This window comes from Arachis ipaensis, chromosome B06, assembly GCF_000816755.2.
Source record: "Arachis ipaensis cultivar K30076 chromosome B06, Araip1.1, whole genome shotgun sequence".
NCBI classification, from domain to species: domain Eukaryota; kingdom Viridiplantae; phylum Streptophyta; class Magnoliopsida; order Fabales; family Fabaceae; genus Arachis; species Arachis ipaensis.
The window spans coordinates 9,887,862-9,899,748 of record NC_029790.2 but is presented as its reverse complement, the minus strand read 5'-3'; the positions used below and the strand labels follow the sequence as shown (position 1 = coordinate 9,899,748).

The 11,887-nt window shown below is 28.0% G+C and overlaps 1 protein-coding gene across 2 annotated transcripts; it reads right to left on the bottom strand.

Moving 5' to 3' along the window:
• On the bottom strand, positions 3,446-4,909 carry LOC107646040 (short-chain dehydrogenase reductase 3b-like). Of its 2 annotated transcripts, none has more exons than XM_016350230.2 (2): positions 4,778-4,909; positions 3,446-4,546 (listed from the first exon to the last, which is right to left on the bottom strand). In XM_016350230.2, the coding sequence occupies exons 1-2, from the start codon at positions 4,789-4,791 to the stop codon at positions 3,760-3,762; spliced, it is 801 nt and encodes a 266-aa protein (XP_016205716.1). In that variant the 5' UTR covers positions 4,792-4,909; the 3' UTR covers positions 3,446-3,759. The 2 variants fall into 2 exon arrangements, with proteins under 2 accessions (XP_016205716.1, XP_020959586.1); XM_021103927.1 differs by having other exon boundaries at positions 3,446-4,534; positions 4,778-4,814.

Sequence of the window (11,887 nt, the reverse complement as noted above, 5' to 3'; positions counted from 1 at the left end):
ATTAGTCATCAATATTAAAAATTGTGGGATAAAATATGCTATTGAATTACTAAACTAAAGGAATTCAATTGATGGCAAAAACAATAAATTCTAATACGTCTCCAACGTTTTTCTAAAACTAAATGAAAAAAACTTTCAAAATCACTGTAAAAAAAATCTAAAATATAACAAAAAAAATCCAAAATATAACAAAAAAATATCTAAAATTATTTTTAAAAAATTTATAAAATCTAACAAAAAAAAGCCCAAAATTTAAACACAATAAAAAAATTATTTTAATTATGGTAAAAAAAGAACACATTACTTTTGAATGTTTCTTATACTTAAATTTCAGATATTTAACTTTTAAAGGTTTAAGATGTTCTTATGGGATAATTAAAAGTAAAAGAAAGCACATTATTAAAAAAATATAATTTTAGATATTTTTTATTACTGAATTTCAGATGTTTAAAATTTAGAGATTTTGAATTTTTTTTAAAGAATATACAATTAAAAGAAAATAAAAGCAAACTATTAAAAATAAATGCATCATTTTAGATATTTTTATACCTATGTTTCAGATATTTTTTATACTTAGGTTTCAAATATTTAGATTTTAGAGGTTTCATATGTTTTTTTTAGGAATATAAATTAAAAAATAAATAAAAACAAGCAATATTTTTAGATTTTAAATGTTTAAATTTTAGAAGAGGTCTCAAATAATTTTTCATGATTTTAGATATTTTCTGTTAAATTTTGAATGTTATTTTTTAAAACATAAGAAAAAAATGTTCGAAAACTAAAAAAAATATCTAAAACTATTAAAAATCATTCAAAATTTAAGAAAGAAAAAGAAGAAAATATGATGAGCGACTGGTGCAGAGAGAAAAAAAGGAGAAAAAGATGAATAGATGCTGAGAGAAAGGAAAATAGAAGTGAAGGGGAATGGAAGAGCACGTATTTTTTAAAGTAAAACTAGTTTTTGAAGTTTTAAAATTAATTTTTATTTAAAAAAAGTTAGCTACTTTGGTGTATATAGAGTTGGTATTCTCTAATCATTTTCTTTTCTTAATTATAGAGTAAATTGTCATTTCTACTACGAAAGTTTTAAACGCCGACAAATTTATCAATGAAAAAAAAGAAAGTACCATTTTCTATCCATAAAAGATGATTCTATATGATAAAATTATCCAAACATTAAAAAATCACCTAAAAAGCCGAACAAAAATGTTATTTGTATACTAAAATTAGTTTAATTTATTTTCAATATGTATTTATATTCTAACATGTATTTTAAATTATAGAGAATTCGGGGAGGAATCAAACTACAATTTTCTACCCATAAAAGATGATTCCGTATGATAAAATTATCCAAACATTAAAAAATTACCTAAAAAAACAAACAAAAATGTTATTTGTACACTAAAATCAGTTTAATTTATTTTCAATGTGTATTTATATTCTAACATATATTTTAAACCAGAGAGAATTCAGGGAGGAATCAAATGAGATAACATAAGATGAAAAAACATCACATCCAACTCAAATCCTTCTCAAATCCTTAAGATAATAAATTGATGGGTCTCTCATCTTATATACTCATCACTTTTCCTTGCTTTCTTTGATGTGAGACTAATTTCATACACTTATCACATTTGCAACATTAACAATCTCCCCCTTAAGTGTGAGTCTCCACATCAAACATCAACTCTCCCTCTCTCTAGCTCCTCTACCACGAGTATTCGTCCATCACATTGCCGCAAAACACCACGGGACACGCCACCTAGACCACACTTTTGCCATGAAGACTTTCGATGTTTCACCTTGAATACTCCTTAAACCAAATCGATTAAACCATGGACTCTGAAATCATTTTGTTGGGCCACTGTGGGAGCTCTCGACCACCGGAAAGACGTCGGGGAAGAATCAAGTGAGAGAATATAAAATGAGAAGACATCACATTCAACTCAAAACTTTAAGGTAGTAAGTTAATGGGTTTCTTATCTAATCATCTTATAAACTCCTCACTCTAACAACAGTTGATGGCAGTGGTGATATTAGTGAAAGAAATAGTGAAATCTATAAAGAAAAACAAAGGGAGAGTTAAAATTTGAGAAATGGGTGTTGAGGTTAGAATTGAAAAAAAAATAATTTTAAATTTTTAAGTAATTTTTAGTGTTTAGATAATTTTTAGATAAAATAATAATTTTTTAGATAAAATAATAATTTTTTTATAGATTTTTCGTTACTTTAATTTTTATTATAATAACTATTTTTTCTTACAATGTTATCGAGTGTTGGATTTTTTTTTTAAATTAAATTTATGCTGCAATTACTAACATTTTATTTCATTTAATATTTAATAAATTAAAAAAATATAGAAATTTGGTGTCTATTTTTTTTTTTTCATTTTACTCCCTGAAATTATACAAAAATCACGTTCTATAGCCATTATTGAACCCCTTCCCTTCTTATCTCTATATATGAAAGCTCACCATGTTAATATTCCTATTTTCTCTTCAATAATATTACGCCCATAACCTCCAACAAAATATTATTTTCTCTTCAATGTTGTGATACATTCCAAATTTTCATCCATTGTATTTGTACATTCGTTATTTCTGTCGCCGCTCTTCTCCTCTCCTCAACAACTGTCTCTACTCAATTGCTCAGAAGTACCAAATGCATGACATACAGCCTCCTCCCTCCAGCGTTGCCTCCCTTGCACAACTCTCACACTACGTTTTGTCTATTTTTCTGTATTTTATGTACACTGTGAATAAACGTGTGTAAAGATTGATCTCCCTAAAAAGTGTTAGATTCATTTTCTTTTTAGTTTATACTGTAATAGTAACATTTTATTGTAAATACATAATATCTGAAGAAATTTACACTTTGGTTTTTTTATTCTCTTTTACATTGTTAAACTGAGATAATCTGATCGTTTGATTGACAATTTTAATTTTTGTTATAATAATTATTTTCTTCTATTATAATTTTAGCTTGGACAGCATAATAGTCTTCTCTTCTTCACCAAGCTTCGTTTTCGCCTCTCCTCTCCCCTTGTTGGAAATTTGTTTATTTTATGTTATTTTATTAATTTGTATATTGAAAATTTTATATGCATGTTAATTATGTTAAATTTATATTTAGATTGTGTTTTAATTTAACATATTTAGTTGAATTATGATAATTTTATTATAATTGTGTTGATTTTTTCAAAAAAAAAAAATTAAACCTTAATATATATGGCTACTTGCTAGTATCTGTCTCCCCCAAAAAGAAATTAAACAAAAACTTACGACGAAAATGCATTAAAAACGAGAGATAGGAGTGGGGCCCCCACATCATAGAGTTCTATTGCTATTTTTATTTGTGCATATTGCACAGCATCTTAATTTGACTTTATATTGAAGTCAATTTTTAATCAAAATAAAAATGAATAATTCTACACTATTAGATGTAATCTAATAGTGTATAATAATCAATTAATTTCATACCATCAAAAACATTGATAATAATGATTAATTGATTATTATAAATTACAAAATCTGTTTGGCTTAGCACTCAATATATAGGATTTGGATCCTCTAAAATTTGAATTTCACTTTAGAGAATAAAGTGTGATCTCTCACTATTGATTTTATAAGTGGGACCAATAATAAATATAAAAGAAAAACTATTCAAAAATAGAAGATCACACTTTACTCTTTACTCTCTAAAGTAAAATTTAAACTTCCGAAAATTGAAATTCTTATATATTGGCATATTGCGAGATTCTCAATTACTTTTTGAAACAAGGCTATTAACGGCTAACAAACCTCCGTCAACGACCAAATTGTGTCCACTAATATAAGCAGATTCATCAGAAGCAAGAAACAAAGCCGTTTGTGCAACATGAATTGGCTTCAACACAATCCCCTGCAAATTGGCACCAGCAACAACAGCACTTTCAACTTCGCTTGCTTCCATACCAAGAGCGTCACATGCCAAAGGAGTGGCCAAATAAGAAGGTGAAATCGAATTGACCCTAATCCCATAAGCTCCAAGCTCACCACACGTGGAACGCACAAGACCCAAAAGACCATGTTTGGATGTGTTATAACCATAAGGAGCTGAATCGCCACCAAGTGCAACCACAGAAGCTGTACTAGCAGTGCAAATTATGGAGCCACGTGTCTTTCGTTCCACCATGACACGTGCCGCGTATTTAATACACGCCGCTGCTCCACGAACATTCACAGCTATTGTGTTATCAAAGTCATTCAAATCCAAATCAAGTATTTTATAGAAAGAGCCTGCAATTCCAGCGTTACTGAACATGATATCTAGGCTTCCATATTTCTTGATAGCGAAAGCAACGGTTTCTTCAACTTGTTTCTCGTCTCTAACGTCGCAGTGATGGTAACTCACCTTGTCTACGCCAATGGAACTTGCAACTTGAAGCCCCAATTCATCGTTAACATCTGCTATAACAACAAATGCACCATTTTCCACAAATAACCTCGCTGCTTCTGCTCCTATTCCACTTGCTCCCCCGGTCACAATTGCAACCTTGCCTTCCAACCTAAAAATCAAGCAGATTTGCATCAAGGTATGATTAAGAAACTAAACTAAATCTACTATTAATTGGTCCAACATCACTTGTTCACATAATCCTCTCATATAACGTACTATTTTCTAAGTCACTAAGGAATAAAATTGGCAGTAAAACGCTGAAAGTAGTATAGCGGTGGCTTGATCAACTTGCTTCTGATAAAAATATGTGCAGTCATATTAAGAATTAATTAAGAATTACCTTTGCTTAGACATTGATATTAATATGACTTCGCTGCTTTGATGTGGAAACCTGGCTTACAATTGAGAAACTTTTGTTGACAGAGGCAAAAGCTGAAGGCGTCCTGCTAGTTATTTCATCAATACTCTGATTGAATAAAAGCCAGTGGCGATTAGAATTTGGGTACATAACAGTTTAGTTACTATTTGAATAGCTTCGCACGTTTTTGTTGAGAGTAATAATGTATTTTGTATTCATTCAAAATTCGATTATGAAATAATGACCACACAATTTCTATCCTTATTGGTGGACGGACATGTGGGGAAGAAAGGTCCATATTCCATCATGACTTGAGTGCGATTTTAGATCCAGTAAATTTTGGATCCAATAATTACACAATTTCAACCGTCATGACTTGAGTGCCATTTCTGAGAAGTTCGAGTCACTGAGGAAAGGAAAAAGTGAGGTAGTTGAGCAAAATCATACTTTAATTCTTGGCTGGATTGATAAATTGGTAAAATTCCGGAATTACTATCTGCCAATGCATTATCATTAAAAACGAAACAATTCAAACATATGTCAGCTGTTTATTTATTTATTTATTTTTATCAAGATTTTGTGCATCTCCATTTGGATCTTTTAATTTGTCATGCATCTGAACCACAATAATATGACTGGGTGTGCAGGGTTCATTACTAAATCAACTTGCCATAGCCAATGAGAGCCTGGGTGGAGGAACTGTTGTAGTGATGGCTGAGCGACACAAAGAAGAAATGGAGTTTGACATTGCAAAAATGGAGTTTGATTTCAAAGGAACGTCAGCCCACTGATTCTGGCTGATCTTAAAAAGGTATATGACTCTTGCATGCAATGCTGTGCCTGTGACATTTCTTTTCTATGTCATTTTTATCTCTTTTTTTTGGAAACCATCATTAAAAGATTGTGATTCATTTGCTAGCTTTATATTATAAATTGAAGCATGGTTATTAAAATTTTTGAATATTCTCTGTTGAATAATTGATTTGTTTTACTGGTATTGAACATCATGAACCAACTCAGGTTTCTCCAACTTGCTTTCAAAGTTCTCAGGATAAAGTTTGTCAATTGCTAGCTTCTCTACAAGGGTAATTCTTTGGTGGCCAAGGTTATAGTGACTAAGAGTGGCTAAATTTTGACTGACGAATGAACACATAATATGTGGAGAGTTGGGTGAAAGTTGTTAGTTAGAGTGATAGGCCTTATTGTTAGTGAGTAGCAGGGCAAAAGAGTAAATAGACTGACCAAAATTATGTGGGCCTTTGTTTTGAAGAAAAAAAATTCTGTTAGTATTTTTTAAGTGGATAATTCCAAAACTTTAATGGTTGGACTTTAGTATGAAAATCTATTATAATGTTAGATTAATAAAAGATCATGAACTATTAATAATGAAAGTAATAAAAAAAAAAGAATTAAATTATGTAATATTTATGTGAATTCTTACTATTAATGTATTTGTGGCATAAATTATATGAGAGTATAAATTTATAAAATGTTAAAATTTTATAAGAAAATAATTTTTTTGAATAAAAATAACTATTAAACAGTATTGTTGATATTATCATGGTTATTATTATTTTTGTTCTTGTTATTATTATTATTATTATTAATAAAAGAAAAATTTTTGAAAATTAGTAATTTTTAGTAGTTTTGTTTATATTTTGGTGAATATAAATATTAAATTATTTTTAACAGATAAATTTTATTAATTTATATATTCAAACTCTAAAAATTTTGAGTGCAAATGGTAATGATTCATGTGTATGTGCAAAACTTTAATAAACATATGTGTAAAGTGTATGTTTATTGTGTACAAAATTTCTATAAATATGAGTACAAATTATTATCGACTAAGCAGGGACGGAGCCAGGTAGGAGGAAAGGGGCAGTAGCTCCCCTAATTTTAATTTTTTTACTTGTAAATTATATGTAAATTTCAGTTTAGACCCCCTTAAAATTTTTATTTTAGTCTTATTTTATTGTGTAAATATTTTTTGCCCCCCTCTAATATTTCATATAGTTCCGCCTCTGCGACTAAGTGCTGACAAAAAATAATAATACTTGTTAGTCATATAACATTACTCTTATTAAAAATCTTCATAATAGTTTTATTAATAAGATTTGCTTTTTTACTTTGTGAATCCACTAAAACTGACATCCGTAAATCTTGAATTCATAATGTCATACCTTCTATAATTTACTTAAATAAACTAGTGAAAAATCAATTATACCAGATTGTCTTAAAACTGACTTCACTGTTAATTTTATTTTTTCTCTTAATATTTATATAAAACGTGGTCTTTGTATAAAATTTTAAAGAAACAAATATAAAATCTACAAAACCACATGAAGTAAATTTGTTAGTTTTTATCAACGTTTATGTTTTTTTAAGATATTAATTTGTTAATTTTTATTTAACTAAAAATTTTTTATTTTTTAATTTGTATATCCATGATTATACATATTATTCGTTAATTCCATGATATAAGTTTTAAAACTAAGGAAGAAATGGCATTGAGAAGCAGAAAACGTAAAAATATAAAACAAAAAGAGTCACTCGTGTTTTTTTAGGATATTCGTGTAAAATTACGGTAAAAAATATTTTAATCATAATAGTGTATAAAATATTTTTGTATTAGATTACCAAGGACGGATCTAGGATTTTTAATATGGACGGGTCGAAGTATAGACAAATTTTTTAACTTTTTTTTTAGATTTTTTCATTACATAAAAGTAATTTAGGAATAATATATAGTTATTGAATTGATTTTATCCAAATATAAAGAAAAAATCTTATAAATTATTTTTTATAATATCATTTTTGATATGACAATTACATAAAAGAGACAACATATCGATAATATATTATAAAATTATAATGGACCAAACATTTATAGTGTATTTAGTTACAAAAATTATTAATTAAAATTACTTGAAAAAAATCATAAATTATTAATTACTTAAAGGTATAATACTGTTATCAAATATAAGATACGAATATCAAAATAAAATGATAGCTAGAATTAAATAAGTTAAGATAAAAAAAAGTTTGGTAATTTTTTTTTAAAGAATGTAAAATTAAACGAAAAACTGAATATTTTTTTGCAAAAAATAACATCTAAGATACACAATATAATTATCAGAACATAATTCTATAAGTCATTACTAATATTTTATATAATAATATAAATGTTAAATATGTTATTATTAAAAGAACAAACAATTTTTCTTAAAAATAGATATAGAGATAAATATATAAAAACTAATTTGATAAGTATAAAAATTTGAGTGTATAATATTAAATTGGTTAAGTAAAAAATATTAGAGAGCTAAATAATTAAGATATAAATCTATTATATAATAAAAAATTAATACATATAAAGTTACTAAATTACATAATATTTTTTATTTCTTTAGACATATATCTCATATGTAGTCATAGTTCTTTAAAATTTTTGGATGGCTAAGACCACAACTGTCTCCTACATATTACAATAAAAGATAAAAATAGAATAAAAATGAATAAAAACTGAAATTCATATTTTGTATTTGACTGGAACTTAAATAAAATTGCATATCTACAAACATATATAAATTTAAACCATAATAAATTTCGTTTTCGAAAAAAGTAACCCATATATAACTTTCTAATCTGGTATTTCAATATAAATTTTTTATATTTTAAAAATTTTAAAATAACAAATAATTATAATAAAAAAAAATATAATTTAGTATTTATATTCACCAAAACATGAACAAAACTACTAAAAATTACTAATTTTCAAAAATTTCTCTTTTAATAATAATGATGATAATAATAATAATAATAATATCAATAATAACAAGAATAAAAATAATAATAACTATGGTAAAATCAACAATACTATTTAATAGTTATTTTTATTCAAAATAAAAATATTTTATTATAAAATTTTAATATTTTATAAATTTATATTCTCATATAATTCATGTCACAAATATATTAATAGTAAGAGCTTACATAAATATTACATGATTTAGTTCTTATTTTTTTTTAAATTACTCTTATCATTAATAGTTCATGATCTTTTATTAATCTAACATTATAATAGATTTTCACACTAAACCCCAACCATTACTGTTTTGGAATTAACTACTTAAAAAATACTAACAAATTTTTTTCTTCAAAAAAAAGCCCACATGATATATACATTATTTTGGTCAGTTTATTTACTTTTTTGTCCTGCAATAATCACTAACAATAGACCCATCACTCTAACTAACAACTTCCACCAAACTCTTCACATGTCATGTATTTATTAGTTAGTCAAAATTCAGTCACTTTTAGCCACTATAACTTTGGCCAACAAAGACCTACCTTTCTACAATAGCTTGTTTAACTTGGCTCATTTTTTTCTTTAATGTTTATTGAAAAGAAAAGAAGTCACAACCTCACAAAAGAACTTCTCAATTTTCCTGTTATTATTGCAGTTCTACAGAATGGAATTCGAAAATTCACTATAACTTTCAGTTTGGATACATGCAAAAGCCTGGTTCGTATATTCTTTGCTCAAAGAGGAACAACCAAGGTTGGTTGAAATTGTGTTTTGACTTCATGCTTATTTTTCTGTTCTACAATACATGTCTTAATCAGTAGTTTTGAGGCTTTGTATTTCTGATTACCCTAAGAGGGTAATATGGCGATGAATAATGTTTTGAACCAAGATTAGCTACCCTGATGCACATACTTGATTTCTATATAAATGCTATTATATATGAAATATCCAATTCCCAAGGTGCTAGTGCTTTCTTTGTTTTCACTTATAGCATCTTCTGCTTAAACATGTCTTGGTTTGGATAGGTACCTGGGATCACTGATCGTGGTCTGGTTCTAAGGAAAGTTAAGAAGGTTGCAATCATTGGAGGAGAATTAATGGGCTCTGGAATTCAAGCAGCAAAATGTACTAACTTTAGTTTTTTATTTCTTTTATTTTTCATGGGTCTTTATTATTATGTTTATACTGATTTTCCAATGCTATTATTATGTTTATTTCAATAGAAATCATCACTGATACTGTAGAACGTACACAATTATTGTCAAATTTCTTATTCACCGTTCATTTGACAGTTTCTGATATGTTGAATTAACAAACTTCCTCATTCAGCGTCAAGGAAACCCTCTGTTGCTGCCATTGATGGCCTGGCCTTGGGTGGGGTCTTAGAGGTTGCAATGGTATGCATTACTTAACCTTATGAGATGATGCTGGTATGCTACACTTTATGCTTCTTGTTTTACTTAACCTTGTCCAGTGATTTCAATTAATCTCTTTGACACTTCCTAACCTTGTTTTTCTTTTTTATTTTATCAAGGATTAAAATAATTTCACAGGTTGGTAAATTACTTGCGTATTTCAACTGTTTAATTTTCTTGTTTTCAGGTGGCCAATTTTTGTAATGATGAAGATGATGAAAGCTTTTGGAGTCGTTGGATTAAGCCCGATGCTATAGTCCAAGTAGAGGTTTGATCCTAGCAAATCCTAGTTCATATAATTTTCTTTTAAAGTACTTTTTTATTTATCTTCTTTAGTAGAATTTTATTTTTAAGAATAAAATATTTAATGCTTGAATAAATAATTTTAGTAGAATCTTATAGTAGTTAGGCCTATTATGGTGACTAGCTTAGTTTGTTGATATAAATGGTGCTATTATTACATGCAGGCATTATGGTCAAGTTTAAAGAAAATAGATATTGAAATTCAAACTTTTTTTTACATGAAAACTTAGAAATTATATAATATTCTCTATTATATATGATATGATTTTATAGTAATATTGATTATATATTAATATTTTTGAATATGTGAAAATTTTAAATTATTGAATGAATATAAATGGTTTTTGAGAAAAAATTAATATCGAACTCGAAATGCCATGCTATTATTACTTAATATTTATTTGGCGAAGGCATAGTCTTTTTTTTTTTAAAGGACTCATTGGCGCCAAGCGTGAGGGAATGCTAGACGTTTGGTAATTTCTCCTCCTACCAAAAGAAAAGAGACACATTTTATTGCAAATTAAAATGTGGCAGATATGAAAAAGTCATCCATCTGCGCAATCCAATCAATAGTTCAAGTCACACACTCCCATAATCCGTTTTTTCTTCGGAGAATCCCCGTCAACTATTCGTGTATTACATGTTCGAAATCCAGAAGCAGAAAGAAACTGATAGATTGCTTTTACTTTAGCCTAATTTACATTTTACTTATGCTTTTGCAGGTGGGAAGGAACTCAGCTTAACCACTGGAAATGCTGGTGGAAGATTGGCATGTGGTATGAAGAATTTTATGAACATTAGTAGTTCTATCCTTTTCAAATACATCAATCAATCCATTCCATCTGATTATGTGTCGTTTGATGCACTTTTAGCTTTGTTGTTGAAAGATGAAAAATTCTCAATATCTGTGATTAATTGCGTTTCTTTGGTAAAATCCCCATTGGTCCTTATCCGTAATCAATAATCATGGTACTACTAAATAACTGTTGAACAAACTAAGTTTCACTTGTAACCTAAGATTTTTTTTATACAGAGTAATTATTTTAGGGAAATTCTATGGTATGGTTAGTCGAGGATATCCATACGTCTGGATCTTACGTGGACTTGGTATGCTATGGACGCGCGTGCAATGGGGACCAGCAACGTTAATGTTGCTGAGCAGGCAGAATGGCTGATACAAGTAGTGGGGTGCAGCCTTTTGGAATGTTTTCCGGATGGGATTATTGAAGTAAAGACAGTTGGTTAATTTAATGATATAATTTACCTTTTTTGGGTGATGGGCCGAAAAAATGCCCAAGGATTGTTTTTTTTTATGAGTGCTTTGAGTTTGGATGTCCAATAGAGTTTAAAGAGGTCTTGGAACATTAGAACCACAAACCAAAAAAAAGGCTGAGTTCATCTGGTCTCTGTGCCAAAATATTTTCCTATAATAAAAAATATATTACATTTCTTGGGTGCCCGTCATGTTAGTTTCTATTTTTGTATTGTGTCTGATATATTCTATATTATAAGATACTAATTTGATGTTAAAATAAGAGAAAATTTTATTCTCCTTTCCTATGA